General features: G+C 25.5%; 1 protein-coding gene across 1 annotated transcript; it reads left to right on the top strand.

Annotated features, from left to right (window-relative positions):
* The first annotated feature begins 303 nt into the window (after positions 1 to 303).
* LOC100212746 (ras-related protein Rab-11B) lies at positions 304 to 21,983 on the top strand. The gene is made up of 6 exons (XM_065804812.1): positions 304 to 620; positions 9,146 to 9,307; positions 11,330 to 11,363; positions 11,740 to 11,933; positions 16,570 to 16,650; positions 21,091 to 21,983. The coding sequence occupies exons 1-6, from the start codon at positions 581 to 583 to the stop codon at positions 21,234 to 21,236; spliced, it is 657 nt and encodes a 218-aa protein (XP_065660884.1). The 5' UTR covers positions 304 to 580; the 3' UTR covers positions 21,237 to 21,983.
* Positions 21,984 to 23,437: the final 1,454 nt, after the last annotated feature.

Here is a 23,437-nt window from a genome sequence, read left to right as displayed (position 1 = left end):
ATTTGGAAAGTTAAAGTTTTTATTAATTTTTCAAAACGCGACAAAAAATTTTTGTATAACGGCATCGAAAAAAGGTTTTCTTCTTACTGTTTGTCAGTATTTGTGAAAAGATTATTTTTATAATAAATTTTTGTTAAAGACTTAATGATGAGGAAGGAACTTGAAATGATGAAAAAAGCTCCCTCAAAAACATTATCTCTTAAATCTTCCAAAAAGTTCATTCTCCAGTAAAAGTTCCCAGGGTATTCTGCTTGTACCTTTTTTACTTTATGTATTTTAGTTTAGTAGCAAATTTGGTTCTATAAACTATCCGTGTTCGTTTTTATTGACGTCAGGCTTTACTGGGGCGTCTCGGTAGAGAGTTTTCCTAATGAAAATGGCGGCCGTTACTCTAAAATAATTTATCCAACCTTATCTGGGAGTTGTATTTTCAAGACGTTTTCCTATATATAATTTTGTGCTGTAATTACCTTGAAGTTTATTATTTTAATATGCTTTTGTAATTAAAGTGGATTGACGTTAGTAATATACTGATACAATTATATTGTTTACACTTTAACTTTGTCAACATAATTTCAAAATGACTGTGAAGGATGATGAGTATGATTATTTATTCAAAGGTAAAAAGCCAAATTATTATTTTATTAGGAATTTAGTGTCCTAAATTATAAAAGAGAAAATTTATATATAAAATAATGATGGTACGCCAAATTCATATAATTTGCCAATAATTTTCATAATTTGCCATTAAATTATGATATGCCAATAAATTGCCATTTATTTTTAATTAACTGACCTTAAAACTAAAAAAAAGTTGCTAATTTTTATGTACTTTTTATTTTTTCAAAACATAATTTAGTAAAAGTGAGAATAAATAATATTGAGATTTTTAATTTCTGAAAGTCCAAGGCATGCATGATTTTAAAAGTTATTGTACTATATAAATTGTTTTGTCAAGGAAATGCATGATTTTGCATATAAATGCAGAAAAGTAGTTTTAAAACTATTTTTGCTATTATTTTTATAAGTAAAAGCTTTTAATAAAATATAAACGTTAACAATTCTCTATTAGATGCATGTAAGTATGTTGTCTTTTTCCTGATAGCAAAAAGCATTGAAACTTTTTTGTAAAGAAGTTCAACCTTTGATATCACAAATTTATTTAAAACAATTTTAAAAAAATTAATGAATAAAGATACTTATAAAAATATATATATTTTATATATGAAAATTTTTTAAATACCTTCAAAATCATCCAGGTTAATATGCACACACACACACACACATATATATATATATATATATATATATATATATATATATATATATATATATATATATATATATATATATATATATATATATATGGAATCCCTCAGTTAAGCGGCCTAAAATGTTTATTGTAAGTATTATTATTATTTTATGATACATTTTTACACCCGTCTTTGTTTTTTGAAAACAAAAAGTGAAATTATTTGTAGGACAATTCACAAACAATTCATATCTAAGGACGCAATTTCCTGATATCATTTTTGCGCTCATATTCTAAAAATGTGAGCTTAAATTTTTCAGAAAAAGTAGAAAAATATGAACAATAATGAAAGAAAAATTGCTGCCCTATGTCAAACTCTTAGTCAATGTAGCAACACTACTTTGTGGCATCAGGCTATAAGATTGTCCATGAATGTACTGAAGCTCCTGCAGCTTCCTGTTTTAGTATGATATCATCACACTGATGATGTCATACATCATCACACCCTTATGCTGCATTTATATATGCGTATAAAATCTGTATTAAATAATTTACATAGTAGGAATTGTAATTATGTAGAGAGAATAATCTCCTTTAAATGTTATATTTTATTTGTTTTTTTAAACGGTTAGCACTGTTTTTATAACAAAATTAAATAGTTGATTTTGTTATAATAAATATTTATGCATTGCTTAAATTATAATATTATATATTTCTTGTTATTGAACTCTATTATGTGATGATGATAATAATATCTTTTATATCTAATTTATTAACATACTAACTGGTGTTTAAATAAAATATTAAAAAAAAAAAGTTTTGACTGTTATTTCTTTTCATAAGTTTTTTTTTTTGTTTGTTTGTTTTTTCATAAATTTTATATGTAATATGAAAAATTTGAGTTAATTCGATCCTTCAATATAAATTGTTTACAGTTTTTAATGAACTTAGAATTTGAAGTCCAGAGGTTTTTCCAGATATCACAATCACTTAATTTATCCCTTGCCCTAATTAACAATATAGAAAAATGTTTTGTATGAAAATAATATTTAACTAGCTGTAATGACCCCTAAAATATGGGTCTTGGGAATCTATTCCACACCGACCTTTTCTGTACTTCTTTTAATCCTTACTTCAATATCTTTTAATCCTTACTTCAATATCTTTTAGTAAGAGGTAGAAAAATAACTATATAAAAATAGAAAAAATATACTCATTGTTTACATTTTAATGCTATAAAAAAATTCTATTATAAATAATTTAAAAAAACTTTAAATGTTAATATATGTTGCCATCTATCAAAGGATTGAATATTAATACCAGTCTAAATAATATTTAGAACACCTGCTTGAAATGAGTTAGTTACTTACCATCGGTATAAAAAGTTTTAAAAAACATGAAATGACTTAAACATGTGGAACAACTTACCATGGCCTGTGTAATACTGGTCATGGTAAGTCTATTCCACACCGACCGTTTCAATAACTTCGCTTTATATCAATAATTTTTAAAAAAGAGATAGATATAAAAAATCTTTGTTTTGAGTTAACAAAGAATGTTCAATACTTCATAACTTCTACAAATTTCTATAAAAAATTTAAAAAAATAGGGGTTATTTTTTTCTTTAATAAGTTTTTATTTTTTTTTTTAGATTTGCAGCTTATTAGGACTCTTGCTCTGTTAATTTTAAAGAAAAATCAAGTTTGTGTGTAAAATCTTTTTCTATAAGAAAGAAAGTTGCCTCTTTAATGCGCAAACTTAACAAATTACTAAGCACATTTTTAACATAAGTCTCCATCATGACATGCTAAACAAATTTTTAACGGTGTAATCATTTTTTTAGAAATTTAAAAAAAGCTTTTTAAAAAATTCTCTCTCTTTTGTTTATTATTGTATATAATATCTTTATATATGTTATGCATATAATATCTATAGGTCTTTAAAAATGTTTTATTTTGTATTCTAGAAAATTTAAAAAGATTTTTAAAAAAGTTAAGTGTAAACGAAAGGATTTGAACCCATGCTGAGCACTTTATAACCACTTTGGCATGTTTTAAAGAAATAAAAAAATATATCACATGTACTGGAAATCAATTTATTTATACATAATGACAAAACAAAATATATTAAGAAAAGTATATGTTTACAAAAAAATTTTAATTTGGATTATCAATTAACAATTGGTAGATTAACTAGCTACACTAATACTAATTATATATGCAGCTTTTTTTTTATTGATTACTCTCTCTCTCTCTCTCCTCATAATTTCTACAAGATCCACCCTATATTTCAAAAAAGAAAAAAAAAAGGGGAGTGGTGCTTTTGCCCTAAATTTGAGCCCACACCTTGTGAAATGTGGGCCCTTTGTTTGTTCTGCAAAATGCTGAAAAAGCATTGTAAGATATGTCTAAAATAAAAAAATAATGACATGATAAAAGAAGTAAAATTATTAAAGATTAACACTGCAAACTAGTTTACCTGTTGCTGATGTTTTTTCTGGAGCATGTTTAAAAATAATTAAAATCTGTAAGAAAAAAAAAGTTATTTTAATTGTAAAAGAAAAAATTTATTTTATAAAAACATTTATTGCAGAGACAAGATAGCTATCACAAAAAATAACAAAACATAATAGCTATCAGTGAAAACAAATAATGTAATTTGACCAGAAAATAAAATTATTCTTACCTTGATTGCAAAAAAACAGTTTCTTTTCAAACTGTTAGCAAATGATCAACATAGTAAATTTAAAATAATCATAGTTTACAAAGTTAAAACCATATTTTAACAGTAGACAAAGTAAACATATGATAGTTGGTAGAGCACCAAAGTTGAACTAAATAAATAAAATAACAACTAAATTTAAAATGTTTTTAATACATAATATTTGCAGTTAAACATTAAATATAACTCTACTACCACAAGATAATAAAGGTAAAGTTGTAAAAAAAAAAAAAAAGAATTTAGTAAAATAATAATTTTTAACTGGTAAAAGTATGATCCTTTTAATTTAAAACTATGATGTTTTCTTGAAATGATAAGGACACATCAATAAAGAACACACAGTGAAAAATTGATTTTTTAGTTTTTTTATATTGTAAGTACTTAATAGACTTATGAATACCTGTGATAACTGGTGATTATTATGAAAATTATTAGCTGCATTTTAAAGTATTCACAAAATATTAAATGACAGTATATTATTTGGATATGGAGAATCATAAACACTGTCACAGCAGCTCTCAAATCATTTTAATATTTTGCATGTTCTGCTGACTTAAATTTTGATGGTGTTATGTTTACTAATAATAATTTAATTGAATATTAAGTTATGTTTACAAAAAAATTGGTTTTTAACTAATTTTTTTGTAAACATAACTTAATATTCAATTAAGTTAATATTAAAAGAAACAAAAGTTGGTATTTTTTAACAAATTTATTATTTAAAAACAAAATTTTAAAAATAGATCAAATAAAATATATTTATTTAACTAAATACATTCAAATACCTCTTCTATTTGTAGATGTAGATAAGTATTTTCCACTGCCCACTCTAACTTCTCAAACTTCATTTATGGTAAAGGTAATTCCTTCCCTTTAATAATTCGAGGGGAAATCTATTTGCCTATTCTAGATATAGGACACTTTTCTTAGAATTTGGCGATTGTACCCCTCCACTTAGACATGACAGAAAAATACAAACTGCAACTTCACAACAACTTAAAAAATCAAACACATTTTATTTAAACAACCTATAAGTAAATGTATAACTTCATTACATTAAGATAAATACAAACTTCAAAACTAAAGATAAAGATAAATTAGAATTTAAAACTTACATTATGTGATAAGCTATGGCACTAAAATTAAAATAACAATCAAATATATTTATTCATTTTTAAACATTCTGTACAAAAAAATTTGTTGATTTAGGAATTTAAAAAAAAAGCAAACGTAAATTTTTTAAGAAGTATATTTGAAAGATTCTTTAAAATTTAACTTTATAAGATCTAACCTAAATATCACCACCAAACAATAACACTGTACTAAATAATTAGATTCATATAAAACATAATTGAATATCCAACAAAACAAAAGCAATAAAAAACAACATATTTATATTTAAAATAAGATTATCATCTCCAGCTTCTATAAAATTAACTGCTTGTTGAGAAAAAATTTCAACACATCACCTTCAAAGCAGAACATTTTTCATTAGACAAAACTTTATAAACTTAAACTTAAGTAATTTTAAAAACAGATTGAAAAATTACAAAATGTACATACAATTAATAAATAAAGTATATTCAAAATTATAATATTTATGATAATGATAAAAGAGATATTTGAAGATATTTTAGAGATGTATGAAAGTTAAGTAAGAAGTTAAGTATTTACAGTGTGCACATCTATAGTTCCTCGTGCATTATAAGTTAAAGGCATCCGAGTTGACTCTTCCAGTACTATTTAAAATATAACACTATTTTTAATTCTGTCATTGTTGCGCACTCGGTTTAGAATGTATAACGGGGGCGTGGTAAAATAGCTGTAAAACTCTAAATTTCCTTATGTTAATATTAAATAGTTTTAACTTTCAATTATTTTTTAAAATAATGAATTTTATAAAATGGTTTTATTTAAATATAAAATTTAAATTTTTAACTATGTTCTTATTTAAAACATACTTTTTGAACCCCTTTACCGTTTTTAAAAAAGTTAAGGTCGCTGCGTGGCAAGTCCAAATCATCAACTTCTTGTTTTTTGATTTTTGTTATTTAAAATGCAAAACAAAAAAATTTTATTCTATAGATTTCATATTCTATATAAAAACATGTTGTATACTCATTTTCCTTGCACGAATTCAACTTAGTTGTAAAAAAAACTTGAAATATAAAACTAAAATCTTTAAACTTTAACTAAAAGTTATCTCAATCATGACACATAGGCAACAAATATCCCCCCATTTTTAATTTTTTTAGAATTTTTAGCTGTTTCAAAAGTCTTTTTGTTTGTTAAAGTGTATAATATCGTTAAATATGTTTGTATATAACCTTTATAAAACTTCACAAGTGTTTTGTATTTTACAAAATCTAAAAAAAAATCTAAAAAAAGGGTGCAGGTGGTTAGCACCACGGCTTTTTTGTTCAGAAGCTCAGTTGGACATGGAAATTTTAAAACTATTTAAAAGTTGTTTTTATCAGAAATAAATTTCGAATAAATAAAAAAACAGATCAAAAATTAAGGAGAGGTTGACGCAATGCAGTTTTGAAGTGAAACTCAAACTGTAAAACTTGATAGATGTTTAAGTATGTTTTAACATTACATAATATAAAGTTTACATATGTATGATATAAATTACACGTTCGTTCACGTTTTCTTATAAAGCAAAGCTGCAACTCTTTCTCGCCAATACCTCGTTGCAATGGCTACCAAGGGTTTGTGTCAAACATGCTCAAAGCGACACTATTAAAACTATTAATTTCGGCAATAATACATAGAGAAAGTTTATTATCAATATACTATTTCTAGTAAAATAAGCTCTACATGAGAAAATAAGATATAGTTTTAAATAAACTCTACATGAGAAAATAAGACATAGTTAAAAGCAACAGTTTTTGTTAATTTTTGAATAAATAACCCTGCTTTATTTTTAATTTTTTTCCTCCATCCCTTTTTTTAAAGAATTTAATTTTTTAATAATAAGTAGTGGTAGGGGTAGGTAGTAGGAGTTGGTAGACATGATAGTAGTAGTAAGTGTATGGTGCTTGCTTTGTAAGAAAGTTTTAAGTTTCATTCTCACCGCACCTGTAAGTAACATGCTTGATTTTTTATGCAGTGACCTTTTATATGTTTTGGAATTTTACACAATAACCTTGTTTATATCTTAAAACAATTAAAAAATTAATATTGGTAGCCTATTTAACTGTTGCAGTCCACTTACCTGTGAAGAAGTAAATAAATTTAAAATTTTTGTCATACACAGCTTTGACAAATTAAGTGATTGAAACTTGTAAAAGTTCGAAAATATTTTGCATATTTAAAATTTTGTTGTTTGAAGGATAACTCACATAAATTTTACAGTTGTCCAATTGCCGGAATTAGATATATTTAGCATCATTTAAATTATTATTAATTCTTACATAATCATGACATTGTAGAAATTTCTATTCATGGGCAAAATAGTTTTTATCTCAAAAATATTTTTTCATTTAAAAAAAGTTAGGAAAATTAAAAATATTTTACACATTACTGTTAACTTATATTCATGCAATATTTTATAAGAAAATTTTTTTTTTTTTTTTTTTATATACATATATATATATATATATATATGACTTAGTATAGAGAAAGTAAAAAATAAATACTTATATTGTATGATAAAGAATTTAAAGACTTGTAAGGCAATATTGATTAAATGGTATACTAAATAAAAGAATTAAAAAAATAAATGGTATACTAAATAAAATAATAAAAAAACAAAATCTTTAGATAAATCCCAAAAAAAATCAAATTTTTTAATTCTTTTTTGCCTTGATAATAAAAAAGATAAAAATTTCTTACAAACAAAAAAAGACAGAAGAATAGCATATTACTAAATAAAAACAGGAAAGGCTTGCGATCGCACACTATTCTTGACCATGCATGTAAATTGCTTTTGCGGCAACTTGACGACAGCTTTTTAGATTTTTTAAAATATTTTTAGATTTTTTATTTATTTCAAAAGTACTTTTTTTTTTAAAGATGAATGTAAATGTTTTAAAACAATTTTTTTATTAATTTTATATGCAATGGCAATGACGATTGTGTTTCAAACAATTTTTTTTAGTTTTTTTATTTATAAAGTTAATATAGTGGAAAACATAACAAAGTTTTTTGTTTTGTTTTGTGAACTTTGTGAAGTTTTGTGAACTAATTAATTGTTTTTACGCTACCTTAGTAGTATAGAAACACTTAATTTAAAAGTTTACAAAACATTTACAACAACAAACGCTTTTAAATTAGGTAACAAAATTTAAGGGTTGTTTTAAATAAAAAAACATTAAATATAAATTAATAATGAATATTTAAAAAAAAAATTATTTAGTTTGTAAAAAATTTGTATACTTTATGATTACTTTACTATTTAAATTGTTTGCCTAATATTATAAAAACATTAGAAAAGATCAATGTTTTAATTTAATATTCAACCTAATCGTAATTATAAGCATAATTAAATAATTTTCTGCTAGAGTTCTTATTTTTCAGTTTTATATTAATTGACTTTTTTTTAGAGCCATAGTTTTTAAATATTATTTTTTTAGTTTCTCTTTTGGTAAGATTTCTTCCTTTTTTTATTGTTTAAACTTGTTTATAATTTTCATTTTTTTGACGTGTTTTTGAGCGCGTTTTTAAAGTATTGAAAAGCCAGTCAAGCTTTCTAAAAAAATCATATGCGTGGTCAGGTATAGAGTGCAATAGCACACCTTTCCTATCCATGACTGATATTTTACCCTCAACTTTAAATATTATTAGGTACAGTATCTATTTGTATCTTTAACCGAAGATGTTTATTGTAAACTAAATACTGTTATAATACTGTTATAAAAATAGGAAAAAGAATTTAAAGAGTGTGCAGTTTTATAAGTTTTTCAGTGTGACATGACGTTGTGATGTGTTTGATATTTTTATCTTGCATTTATATTACCTGGATTGTTTTAGTAAAGTTTATTATTTTTGCTGCTGTAAAAGTTTTTCTTTTTTTTTTTTTTCTTTTTTTTTCATATTTTGAATCTGATATATGTAAGTTAATTGTAAGTTAACAGAACCAAAAAGTTATCTAATCAAGAAAAATTTTTGTTAGTTTTTGAAATATAATTTCCAAATCTAAAAGTAAAAATAATTATATTTTTGCTTTAGTTGTATTAATTGGTGATTCTGGCGTAGGAAAATCAAATCTGCTTTCCCGTTTCACTCGCAATGAGTTCAATCTTGAATCCAAATCTACTATTGGTGTTGAATTTGCTACAAGAAGCATTCAAGTTGGAGGAAAAGTTATAAAAGCTCAAATTTGGGATACTGGTATATTCTATTATTGTAAATAAAAAGGGGGTTTGTAGATAAAAAGGAATATTTTACAGGTATTTAAAATATACTCTGTGTGATCTTTGTTGATAAAAGGTTTAAAAAAATTAACTTCAAATTTCTATTACTTATTTAGAAGTTGATGTTTTTAATAGGAAAAAACAAAACAAAAAGAATATTGTAAATTTTTCTTTTTATTTAATAACATTTCTTAATAATATTATATAGTAGTAGTAAAACTTTTTCTTAAGAACTTTAATATTTCTTTTTTAAAGTAAGCAGTAAAAGTTTAGAACAATTAAGAAGTTATAACTAGGGTGCATCCATAAAGTATGTACCTAGTATAACCACTGATTTCGGACACCCCTCTCTCTTGTATGCACCTGATCAAAAATAAATACATTAGTTCTAGATTTCCTAAGACAAATTCAAGTACGAATATATGCAAACAGGATTTTCCAAATACAAATATTTGTACTTTAGGTTAAAAAATTAGTATTTTAGGCTTTAAAAAAAAAAATTTTAAGACAAGACAGATAAAAGGATAAACTAAATAGAAGATTGAAAACAAATCTTAACAAATATCCTATTAAAACAAATTTTTATTTATTTTAGTGTTAAAAATGAAAAAAACGATGAACCTCTTTGTATTTTGCAAAAAAGCACTGGTTAACCTTGTTTATGGAATTTTAAATGCGTTTCAATCAAATACAAATATTTAAGAAATTTTAAGAAATACAATACAGATATAAAATATAAATACGTATTTGATAAGTACCAGCAATTTTTGTTGTTAAGTTGTTTTAAGCTGGAATAGATAGTTTATAAGAAAATAAGAGTTAATTCAAAAATAAAAAAGTTTTAAGTTAACTTCTATTTTATTTGAAAAAATAAGTTGAAAAATCAACATAAATAAACTGCTTTAAAGATACCATTTTTTGTATAACTACAAAGAAATGTGTCAATAAAAATAAGTAAACAAAACTAACACATTCCAGCATTTTATTTATATTTTTCTGTATTCAATTATAGTTTTCAAGCTAAAAAGGTGATTTTTTTTTAACTCAAAAAATGTATATATTTGAATATATATATATATATATATATATATATATATATATATATATATATATATATATATATATATATATATATATATATATATATATATGAAATGTATATATTTTTCTAACTCAAAAAATGTTTATATTTGAAATTTTTTTGTTGACCATCTAAACCCAAATAAGTTGCAACATTTAAAATCTTGATTTTTTATAAATGATTTATTTACATAAGTTCATCTAATTATATGGCTTAAATATAAAACTACCCATTTTTGCAGAACCCAAACATGTCTAAAAAATTAAAAAAATAAATTTTTTACGTTTCATTATATAGGAAAATACGAGGGAAAATGTTTTACACCAACATTTGTTTTAAGGATTCATTAATTAATTTAATTATTCATGTTTCATAAAGAATATGTAAAAAAAATTATATTAAAATGAGATAAAATCAAAGACTTGCAATTTTCAAATTTTTCTCATTCTAGTAAAGGTATTCCCGCTTGAAGCGAGTAATTTCTCTTTAAAAAGTTGAAAATCACTGGTGTCCAATATTTGACCCCTGCTCCCATACCTGCATATTTATTTATTTATGGAAGACCCCCTTCAACAATTTACTGATTTTCTATACCTACACAATGTAACATCAAACTAACAGTATAAATATTTCCGTACTGAGGTGAGATAAGCGATCGCAAATTGTGATAGGCCAAAGTCATTTAGCGATCTTGAAGTTTCTATGATGTTATATAAAGTGATTGCTAATTTCTCTGAATTTTGTAGCAATGGTGAGCAAAATTACTAATTAGGTATATGAAATGTTTAATGTATAATAAATGTGTAGTCACAAGGTTGTAATAGTAGTGGCTCCTAATCTAAAGGAAGTGATCAATTTTAAAAATTTGTTGCTCGTGTTGTAATTAACCTGCTTGATATAAATATTTTTTAACTTTAGCTGGTCAAGAAAGGTACAGAGCGATAACCAGTGCGTAAGTAAACATATTAATTTTTAAATATAAGCTTAACCTATCTAAATGCTATGTTTGTGCATTTACATGTAAAGCCGTACATTGTGTTTTATAACTATAATTATAGTAGGGAATTTTATCAATATTGCTTACTTATATTTTATACATAAGTATGGAGTTATATTTACATGAATTTTGGGAGTGATTCTTATATTGTTAAAAGTTAAATAATATTTATAAATTGATAAATCGTATTGATAAAAAGCAATCTAATATTTTCTGATAAATTTTTAAACTTCTAAAATTTGTTTCTTCACACATCAACATAGTATGTCAATGTTTTTATATAAAACCTATTGCTTTTTTTGTTGAAATAAAGCTCATGGTTTTATTTTAGTTACTATCGTGGTGCTGTTGGTGCTCTGTTAGTTTATGATATTGCAAAACATATAACTTATGAAAATGTTGAGAGGTGGCTAAAAGAACTTAGAGATCATGCTGATGCAAATATAGTTATTATGTTGGTTGGAAATAAATCAGATCTGCGCCATCTAAGAGCTGTTCCAACAGAAGAAGCTAAAGCTTTTGCAGGTGAGCTGCTTTAGTTTTTTAATAAAGGCACTGATTTACAAATTTTGTAAAATTTTGGGTATTTTTGTTTTTTGGGACAATGAATCTAATCCTGAGGTCTAATTTACAAGTTGTGCAATCTCTCCCTTATCCCAACCTGTTTTTTTTTTAATTACTCTAATTTAAAAAACATATTTTTTTTAAAGTTAAAATTGCACTCTTAACTCAATATTACATGCAATGTTGTGCTCAAGAAACTTTTTTCTGTAAATTTTTGGAACACCCCCTAATTATGTTCTTATTGATGTACTCTAATATAGTGTGTGAAAAAATCTTTACAAAATTCTATTATATAGTGGGTAACCTGGCCTTAAAAAAATTGATTGGTCCCTAAGTAAAAAGAAAACTTCAAAAAAATGTCAACCTCATACTCAAAAGAAGCAAAGTTTTATAAAAGTTTCAAAATATTTGTAAAAATTTCAAAATATTACAGTTTTCAAGCAAAAAAAATCCTTGCCTCAAATTTCACAAGTAGCCTCCTCATCTGTGGTGGCCTTCTTGGACTTGAGGAGGTGAATTACAAAAAAAAAAAAGGAAAAAGTCATTTTTTATTAAAAAATGCCATTGACAAAGCTTTTTGCATACAAAAATTTCAAATAAAACAACTTTTGTTACTTATTGTAGTTTTTTTGTTCATTAAATTGACTTTAAATAGTATTTAAATAATAATTATTTTTTAATGTATTTATATGGTTTTTAATAACAATATTTGAGGTCTGTAATTTAAAATAAATTATTGAATTTGTAAATAAATGAATTTAGTAAATTCAAGTCGTTTATTTATAAACTCTAGTGACAATTTATATTATTAACACAATAACAATTAATATTAACTGCAAACAATGCAATTGCCACTTAGTGTACTAAAGCTTTCACTATAGAATTACACTTATTATGCATATATCTTATGTAACAGGTTGTAAGGAATACAACCTATAAGGAACAAAATTTGATGTAACAAATAGTCAATAAATAACATGCTCAAACACACAAATAAAACAAATACGCATAATTACCTGTAGCGTGATTATGGTATTCACTTTACTAATGCAGGTTGGAAACTATCACCCATAAAATTTTGTAAGTGTTACCCAATATTCACTATTCAGCAGAGAGTCATGCTGAATATTCGGTATTCAGCAATATCACTATTCGTATATCTCTAATTGAGATCTAACACAACTTTTGAAAAACTTGTTGTTTTTTTTTTTTTTTTTGTTGTTGTTGTTTTTTTTATTAATCGCATGTTGTTGTTTTGTCTGTGTCTTTGTTTGAAAATATGTAACATGATGTGGTAGCTTAAGCAGTTACTAATTATTAGTCACTGATGATTTATAATTTTATTTTTTAATGTTTCATTTATAAAGAACTATTCATTCAACTAGCTTTTATTCATTAAAATAAATTTTGTAAACTGCTTATTAAATACAAAATTTGATTCTATACTTGTTACAAGCATATGCTCATAACCTTACGTAATGTTACAAGAAATATGCATAACAAGTGTTGATTATCGTGATATAAAAAGTTTCTTAGATAAGCATTTTCTTTGGGTTTTCTCACAAGCTATCCATTTATTTATTTACAACTATACTTATATAATTTAATACATAATATAAGAGATATTATGCAACATTTAGTTCATAATAATTTTATATTTTATATATATATATATATATATATATATATATATATATATATATATATATATATATATATATATATGAGTTAGTGGAAAATAAAAAAAGGTAATTATAACAAATAGTATTTTACTTTTTCAATTGTACTTTTAAAAATATTTATATTATTAACTGAATTTTAAATAATAACTTAAATAGGAGGACATAGCATTGACTATTTTTATAAGAAACTGATTTTTTATAGAAACCAATCAGTCCAATCAAATTGAAAACATTTTTGTTTAATTGTTGTTGTTTTGTTTTTTTGTTTTTTTTTTGCAATAACCATGCCTTAATAAAAATGCATTGTAGTTTGTTGTGCAATTATTGGTTTGTTTTTGAAACATCTTTTTCATCTTAGTTTTAACGTTGTGAACTTGACCATATTGTCATTAATCCTATAATGATATAACATTGTATTTCACACCAAGGATTTTAGGGGGAAAAATCTCTCTTTACTACATATCTGCGTTTGAGAAGAAATGAAAAATTACTTTTATTTACTAATTTTACTACAGCTTTGTATTATAGTTATAATAATTATATTCACATTTATAATACTATAATTCTGCTTTACTAAAAGCAAAATAATTGTTGTATTATAAAATTACTAATATATAGCTGACCAGTGGCCATTCGTATAGTTTAAATATAATCTCAAACACTGCAAAAAAAATCAATTGCTGTCATGCAAAATAAATAAACAATTGCATTTTGGAAGCAAGTAAGTCAATCTAAAACTCAAACTCTGTCTTTTTTTATTTTATGTAGTTTGCACAATAATTTTTAATTTTTTACAATAATTTTTAAATTTTCTAATCGATATATCTAAAAATATTACTTGTTATTAAAAATATTAGAGCTGTAAATTGTTCTTGTAAACCACATTAGAGCTAAAGCTGTTGCTGTTTATCAAGGCTTGTTGTTGCTATAAAAAAACCAGTGTTATTTCAGTCTCATATGTATGTGGTCACAAAGAAGTCTCAGAAGGCAACTAAAATTTCTTCACATGTTATAATAATATTTCATTCTTCTTCTTTTTTTTATGAAATGTTTCGAGCAAACTCTTTCAAGAAGCGCATGCGGTCGTATTTTTTGTCGGTTCATGTTTAAAATAAATTATTTAGATATACTAACTACATCAGTTTGCATTTTTTTAACTTTTACAGGGTTTCAAATGGCTTTTTTGATGCTAAACCTTTTTGCATGGTTTAGCTGCAAAAAGCTAAACTTATCTATTGAGGAAAAAAAAACCAATACTAAAACAAGGAAACAAGCTTGTAACAAAATATCAAATTTTAATTAAATAAACTAAAAAGTTTAATAATTAAAAAAAGAAAAATTAAAAAAGCATAATTTTTTTTTTTAATTTTTGTAAAACTTTTGTATTCTTTTTTGTGGTGGTTGTTATTTTTAGCTACCAATTTGATGCAAGTTTAGGGGGGAAATGTTATAACATAATAATTTTACAACAATTAAAAGTTTTGATATGCATTTATTCACGATTTTTATCAGTCGTTTATCAGAGTTTAATTTGCTATATACGATAGAACAGAAAAACTTTTTTCATTTTTTTTCTTTACCTTAATTCATGTTTACGTCTTTTTACTCAAAAATTGTTTTTGGTAAATTTGATATTTTTTCTATTTGACATTTATTATATTATGTTTATTATATTTTATTATATTTGATGTTTTTTATATTAAAAATATTAAATCTGGTGATAAGTTACAACAATACTTTTATTTGAAAAAGCGTTTAAGGAATTTTTAGCAGACCCCAATATCAAAGTTTTGCTTTCATAAAAACTGTCATAAAAATATGATATAAACTTTTTGTAAAGTTTATATCATATTTTTATGACAGTGTTTACATCGTTAAATTTTATAATTTCTTAATCAAGAAAATCACCTTTCCATGAATAAACAGTTTTTAATGATTTTGTAATAGGTTTAGTACTCATTTCTTCTCTCTCACATCTAATTCTAATCTGATTTTTTTTTTCCTGCAAGCTCTCCTTTTATAACGTTGCAATAAATTGATCAATTTTGTAATAATGGAAGAAATAAATAAAAAGTAGGATGATTTCTTTTATAAATCTATTTACCACATTTAATGTCTGTCTGAAATTGTTTCCTTTATATTGCCCAATATCCAATGTTAATTTAAAATACTAGAGATAATGAACGTAATGATGTTTCAAAAAATGTACTTAAAAACTATGGAAAAAGTTATAAATTTTGTTGAATAAGTTCAGTAAATTAACGATGCGCTAGTCTGCAAGCTTTTGCGGCATCATCAATAACAATAGTTCATCCAGAAATAAATTAGCGGGTTTAAATGCACAATTTGGATATTCCAAGGAAAGTGCAGGCTATTTTGATGGGGGTTGTGAAAACAACCAAATATTTTATATTTGAACAGTATTAATGATTTTTATTATTTCAAATAAAAAACTTGTTAAAAAATAAATTATTTTTACAAATTAATATCAATTATTTTTCTCCCTTTCATATGCATTAATAAAACAAAAAAGTTTAGCATTTAAAAAACAAGTTTTAAAATTGTCTGCATTTCTAGTGCAAATAATAAAGTATTTCCTTAATATACTGACTGACAAAAGTCACAAATAATTTGTGTGTGTGTATATAATTTTTTTTATTTTTTGACAAATTTTTTTTCTTCTCAATTTTCAGGGTTTTTTTAGTTTATTTTATTTAGATTTCGTATAGTATTCTTTTTCTTTCTTCAAGTATTGCTGTTTTATTCTCTGTAGTTTCATATAGCTTTATTTTGCCGCAAACTCTTAAAATGCTTACTATATATTATAATGTATATATATAGTATATACTATATATATACTTTGTTTTAATAATTTAACACAGATACAAAATGGTTTTTGACATTATTTATTTTAGAGAAAAATGAACTCTCATTTATTGAAACTTCTGCTTTGGATTCTACAAATGTAGAAGTTGCGTTTCGAAATATTTTAGAAGGTAAATGAGTATACTTTTCTTGTTGTTTACATGATTTTGGTAAGACATTTTGTTTTGTTTTGTTTTTTAAAGGAGAAGGAAAAAACAGTACGATGCCTAAATAATGTTACTGTAATATAAAATGTTACTATAAAGAATAATTAAACTACAAAAAAAAATTTTATTGTCTGTTTCCGGGCCTATAAAAATGTTTTATTGTCTGTTTCCGGGGCTAGATTGAAGTGACATTTCTGAATAATGTTACTGGAATGTAGTGGTTCCCAAACTTATTTAACTGACCCCTTTTCAAAGAAAAAAAATTACTCAGTGCTCTTTCTTTAAAAGGACAAACAGAAAGGTATATTAATATATATTTCTACCTGCACACAGAAGGCCAGAATTCACTTGAATAGACAAAATTTATAACTAATTAAATATTGGGTTATAATTTAATACATTTAGCATGAGTACTAATTTGAGATCTGTGCTTCTTATCAAAGTGATAGTTTTATATTTGGTTGCTATGGATATCTAATTTTTAATAGCAACAACCTATTTTTGCTAGTAGCAGATTTATTATGTGTAATATATTCACTATTTACTGTGTGCATTGATATGAGATTTGCGCTGGCAATGAGAGTGATATTTTTATTTTAGTTGCTATGGATACCTAGTTTTATGGATACCTAATTTTGCAAAGCAACAACCTTTTTTGATAATTCAAAATATTTTTACAAGTGCTATATTTACTAAATTTGGCATGAGAACTAATACGAGGTCTCACTAGATTAAAATGATTATTTTTTATTAAATTGCTTATTTTTTATTAAATTGCTATGGATGGCTACATTGCTTAACAACCATACACTTTCTTTAGTTATGCAGAGGTAAATGGATTTTTGAATAGCAGAAATACAAAACACTGAGAAATGAATGGCTTTATTTCTCAGTGTTTAGTATTCCTGTTTAGTTAACTTACAATCCAGTCCTAACTTTTAGCATTTGATCTAGAAGTTGTGCATCTTTTTGCCTATCTTCTTGTTTTAAAAGATGAATAGCAGATAAAATTAACTTTTCTGATTTTCTTTACTATGTTAGTTCCAGACTTCTGTGCTTGGTTTTTTTGCTGACATTTTCAAATTGTACTTTTTGGCCTTTCCATTGAACTGTAAGTAAATAGGGGCAGTGGTAGTGATGGTGATACTTCTTTGTCGACAGCAGTATAAATGACATTTAACCAATCTGAACTTTTTTTCAAGTACTATATTTTTATTATATATTAAGAGACACAATGCCCCAGTTATTTTGTGGCAATTTAAAAAACATTTAATGTCAATAGACAAAAAAAAACATTTGACATATCAAAGCAATATGTATTTAATTCATTAACAAATAATAATCTAAAAGATATGCTTCTATCTTAAAATTCATTCAACACAGATGAAATGTTAAGAATAATTTTTTAAACCTTTTCTCCTTTATTTGTTTCCATAGCACTTCTACTGCCTCTTGTATTGTTCTTCTACTGCCTCTACACGCTTCTACTGCCTCTTGTATTGTTCCCTTGCAAAGCTCCAGATTCCCCCTCCCTCCCCTTAACTTTCCTCCTTTTTCAGACGGTATCACCCACTTTTGGAATCACTGCTGTAATGTAATATATTGTAATATAATTGGATGTTACATACACTTAATTAAAAAAAAAGTATTTCCATTAATATTCTTCAACTAGAATGAAACTATTAACCTTTATCAACAGTGCTATTCAACAACATCAATTAATAAAATTTTCATTTTTATCACAAAAGATTTAACTATTTGTTTTAACGTTGTTGTTCTAGTTGTAAAAATGTTTAATTACAAAGTAATAGCCAATAAAAAAAAAACAATTTAAATGTTAAGCTGTATATCTATTACACATCCGCTTATTCTAATTGACTGATCTTTCTTTTTAAGCTCATACATCATATTAATGGTCTAAACCTTTTTTTTTTATTCGCCAGAATACATATAGTTGAGCCATTCAGAAGTCAATGTGATTAAGTCTATAAAATACAAATGAAGAAAACCTATGACTTTAAAAGTATTGGAATTAAAAATTATGAAAATAATCAGAATAAGTACTCTTTGAAATATAAAAATGCAAGTCCTTTAAAAATCATAACATATTATTTTTCTATTAAAAATTACCAAAATTGGAAACATTCTAAAAAGTGGACATAATCACTTTGGCTTCTGAACCTATGGTGTGAACTGGCGAAAGATCGTTTTCCTGGGATATTGCTTAACTATCTATACTTGGTTGCTAAAGTACTCCTCACTTAATGTATTTTTTTCTATAAAATATATATTACTGTATAAACATAAGATTAGGTCAGAATAAGGGACATTGTGATCAAACTGCTGCTGGTAATATGTAATCTAGTACAACCTGTCTTTTGTCCTATGGTATTGTAGGATATGCTTATATAGGGAAAAGCTAGAAGTTAACTCTGAATTGAAATGCCTTCCTGGCTTTTTGTTGAGTAAAGCTAGTGATGGTGTCTCATTTAAATAGATTATTGCAAGCAGATGTCGCCGCATCTGGCTACTGCCTCCTACACTTCTGCTGACCAACCTCACACGCCTTTGTCTTATAAGCTGGGCATATATAGGCAATCTAGGAAAGAAGATAATGGCACACCTGAGCAAGTCACTATTCTAGAAGAGAACCAAGATGACTATGACAGCAATGAGGAAGGAGAATTAAATGACCTTGTTGAACTCATCAACAAGGTCAGAAAATGTGTCAGATTATTTCGAAAGTCTCTAGGTAAAAATAACATGATTCTGCAAAAGCATGTTCAGTCTGAGTTTGGGAAGAGGCTGCAGCTAATCTTAGACTCTAAGACACGTTGGAACAGCTTACTAAATATGATTTCAAGATTTGTTACCCTTAAGAAATGTATTCAAATGTCACTGATTAAGTTATCAAGCGATATTATGATTTCTGAGTCTGAATTTACCACCTTACAAAATCTAGTAAATGATTTAGTACCAATCTAGGTTGGTGCTGAAGCACTTTGCAGAAGAGATTCGAACTTGCACTTATCTGATGACATTCTGAAGTTCATTATCAAGCAGCTAAAAAGCCAGGAAAACACCTTTAGTCAAGAGCTAGTTGACTCATTTACTAAAAGAGTCACTGAGAGGAGGAATGCTATATTAGTAAACTCTGAATAATCCTGATGTCATTAATGGAGCAGCTCATGACATTTTCGAAAATTCCATGCCAAAGAGAAATCCAATTGCTACTACTACATCGAGTTTGTTTAATTGTTTGTTTGAGCAAAAGAGAAGTGAGTATAGATGAGGAAAATTTGTCAGATAATGAAACTAGTCAGGAACAAGTACAACGATTTACTTCTTTGTCAGAAGGGCTCAAGTTCTCCATCAGAGAAACAGTTCCAAAAGAAACAAAAAAAAAAATCAACTTCCAAACTAATGCTCAAAGAAATGGCAGTATTTAAGCTAACAAAAAAAAGAACAAGCAACTTAAATTTGTTGCGCACGTCTTTGAAGTCAATCCAAGTTAAAAGTGTGGAGGCTCAAAGGTCATTTTCTGCAAGTGGTCTATTTGTCACTAAACTAAGGTCAAGGTTAAATGATGAAACACTTTAAATGATGAAATGCTTTATGTCTTTTATATGCTTATTGTCTTAAGAAACGTAAAATTAACCATTAAAATGACTTATTTGTTTGCTGCTCAATTGTATTCAATGTACGTATATGACATTGTTGCTATAGATATTTATGTTTTTGCTGCTGTTGTTCTCCTGATATATATATATATATAATTAAAAAAATACGCTAGAAAACCGGAAAACCGGTTTTTAAAACATTGAAAACCGCGGTTTATACGATAAACCGGTTTTAGAAAAAACTTTCCTTAAAAAATATTTCCTTTCCCTAGTAAAATTTTTAGATCGATATCGTTCTCTTAGCATAATTAAAGCGCTACCATAGAAATACGAGTTAAATCATTATCAGCTGCTAAAACCACTCGGCTTTAACGATTTGCATTTTTTTAAATGAACACTAACTTAATCCATTTTGCAAATTGATCTTTCTCCATCCAAATAGAAGGAGGTTCTGTAGCCTGTACCAGGAGGATCCACCAATACTCAAAATACTCTCCGATAGCATTGCAGCAATTATTGACACTGTTTAAAGATGTTTAATTTTTTTGACGATGAAAAAAGATGTTAAAATTTTTTGTTTAAAAATTATGTTTTAATGAAAAGAATTTACTTTTCATTAAGGAACTAAACGAATTGTAACGACATTTACTTGTCATTTTGTGAAATTAAAATCTGTTATTTTGATTTTTATGAATTTTTCCGCAATTTATAGCGCGTATGCTGATTTAAGTTAACGATTTTTAACGTCTTTTTGAAATCGTTTTTAAACTTCTTTTTTTTTTAGAAATTTACCATATTGTATCCCAAAAGCAGATACATAATGCTTCAAATCGAACCGGAAATCAACCGAGCGATAACGTTCAAACAATCCAAGTAGCACCAACTGTAGAAATCGATCAACGAAAGCCAGTTAAATGCTGTCAAACTTGAAAATTTATTTATTTGCAATTTTTTATAACTGTTCAAATTCGAATTCTCAATAGGGAAACCTATTTTTACAAGTATATGTTATTAGTTATATGTTTATAACTTTTTCTGGTGAAATCTTTTTTATTTTTTATTTCGTATATAAATATTTTTTTTTTATTATTATTTTTTTTTTTTTTTTTTGTTATAATTATTCGGTGATGTACTTGAGGCGATGTCGGTGATGTCATTATTTATGCAAACAGTTTTTGTTTGTGAAAAACTTTCTCTTCATTCCTAATTGTTGCATTATCTTCGAATGTTTTCCAATGGAGAACAATGTTTTTGTTTTTTTCTAGTCCCCTGTGTTCGGTTAACATAGTTTGCGCTTCACATTGGTTTTGTTTTCATATCTTTTTTTCTTTTTCTTTTTTTTCTTTTTTTTTGAAGATTTAATATTTTACTCACTCAAAATGTAAATTATTGTATTAAAAATATGTTCTTCTTTTTGAAGTAGAAATATATAATGGTTTCTTAAACTGTTACAAAGTTTTTCAGTTAGTAATAGGAAAATTCGTGTTATTGTATTTCGTTCTCTCGATTTTCAAATTTCTTTAAATGATAATTGTATGTAATTATTGTATTTGAATATGTAAAAGTTTGTATTTAAAATGTTTAAACTTATCGCGTATTGTATCATTTTTTTTAATTGCATGAATACTTTATTGTGGTATATGAGTTACTATTACTCTCTAGTTTAAATGAATTACAGTATTGCCATTTTTCTTGGTCTTACCTTGTACGTAATATATATCCTAATGTTGAGATACTTATTGCCTTTTCATATGTAAAATCTAATTAGTCCTAATACTCGATCAAAATAAATATTATTCTGCCTTTGTTCAAAATATAAAATTACAGTGTTTAAAACACGGTTTTTTGTTGATTTTTTAACGTAGCCAATCACTTTTGGGTCAAATCGCCCAGTCTTCAAATTTTTTTCAGTATGTGCACTTTTGAAATTTTTAAACAAAATTTAAACTATTTAATATTTTAGGCTGATCTCGGTAAGATTATTCGCTTACTTTTAAGCGAGTTACTCATTAAAAAAGAGTTCTAAATTACCTTTAACCCCAGGGCACTATGCGTCGCTCTAATACAAAATGAAGAAATAATTTTACTTTTCTGAAAAAAGATTTCAATTCTAAATATTTCTTAACTAAAACAAGTTAACGTTAGTTAATAAAAAAATTGTTTATTGAAATTTGCCATTTTAAGTGCAGGATTTTTTTTCCGGGAGGCTGAATTAAGCAAACTGACTACGAGGCGTTGCAAAAACTGGCATGAGCACGCCGTAAGAATTTGCATTATATTACCCTTATAATGTGCATAATTTTGAATAGTATGCGCTGATCATAAAAAAATATATATATAAAAAGTTAACTTAAGGGGAAAAAAAATTTTTTCTTTTGCTTTTATCATCTGTCAATTTTCAAGACGGAAATTTAGTTTTTAAAACTAGCTTATTTGTTTTGGAAAACTCTTTTTTGCATTACCATTAAATAAAATTTTTTTTAAAAAGTACTGTTTTCTAGTCATTAAATTTCCAATATAGTTTTTATTAGTATTATATTCTTAGTTTTAAATGATATAATGTCTTGTTTATTGTTACTTTTGTAAAAAACGGATGTGACGAAAATGTCGGTGCGATTCTCAAAAGTGTTAATTCGCAACAAACCTCAAAAGTTATACAAAAAAAAATTTTTTAATTTTGTGGTTTAAAAGTTGCATATGTTTTCGACTAATAATAATATAACGATAAGTTTGATATTTTTTAACTGTTTAGCTCTAACTTGTAGTAGGCACTTCACATGATTTTAATATCTTTATTATCTTTAGCTATAATTATTATAAAAATATGTGAAAAATATAGACGATTTCAAAATGAGTTCATTTTTTAAATTTGGATAATTGGTTCCCGAGTTATGACGATTTATGTACTGCCCAATAATGCCTGTTTCGGGTTGAAATTTGAGAAGTTTTTCTTAAGGATTTTTGGCACCGAAATTAAAAATTTTATTTACTTTTCAATTGACATCGACGAAAAAACTTACAGTTGAGCAGAATTAATTAAGTATACTCATTCTTTTTTTTTTTTTTAATTAAAGTAATCAATGTATTCAAGTATACAAATTTCTTTTGTGATATAGTTGGAGCAGGGGTTG

Source organism: Hydra vulgaris, chromosome 09 (genome assembly GCF_038396675.1).
Source record: "Hydra vulgaris chromosome 09, alternate assembly HydraT2T_AEP".
NCBI lineage: Eukaryota > Metazoa > Cnidaria > Hydrozoa > Anthoathecata > Hydridae > Hydra > Hydra vulgaris.
The sequence above is the reverse complement of the archived record's forward strand: the minus strand, read 5'-3'. Positions and strand labels throughout refer to the sequence as shown.

Bases quoted from the DNA above. Each gene is read 5' to 3' on its own strand.
- LOC100212746 (XM_065804812.1), top strand. From the start codon at position 581: ATGACTGTGAAGGATGATGAGTATGATTATTTATTCAAAG. The intron at 11,364-11,739 runs GTAAGTAAACAT...GTTTTATTTTAG, and splicing joins TACAGAGCGATAACCAGTGC to TTACTATCGTGGTGCTGTTG. The intron at 11,934-16,569 runs GTGAGCTGCTTT...TATTTATTTTAG, and splicing joins AGAAGCTAAAGCTTTTGCAG to AGAAAAATGAACTCTCATTT.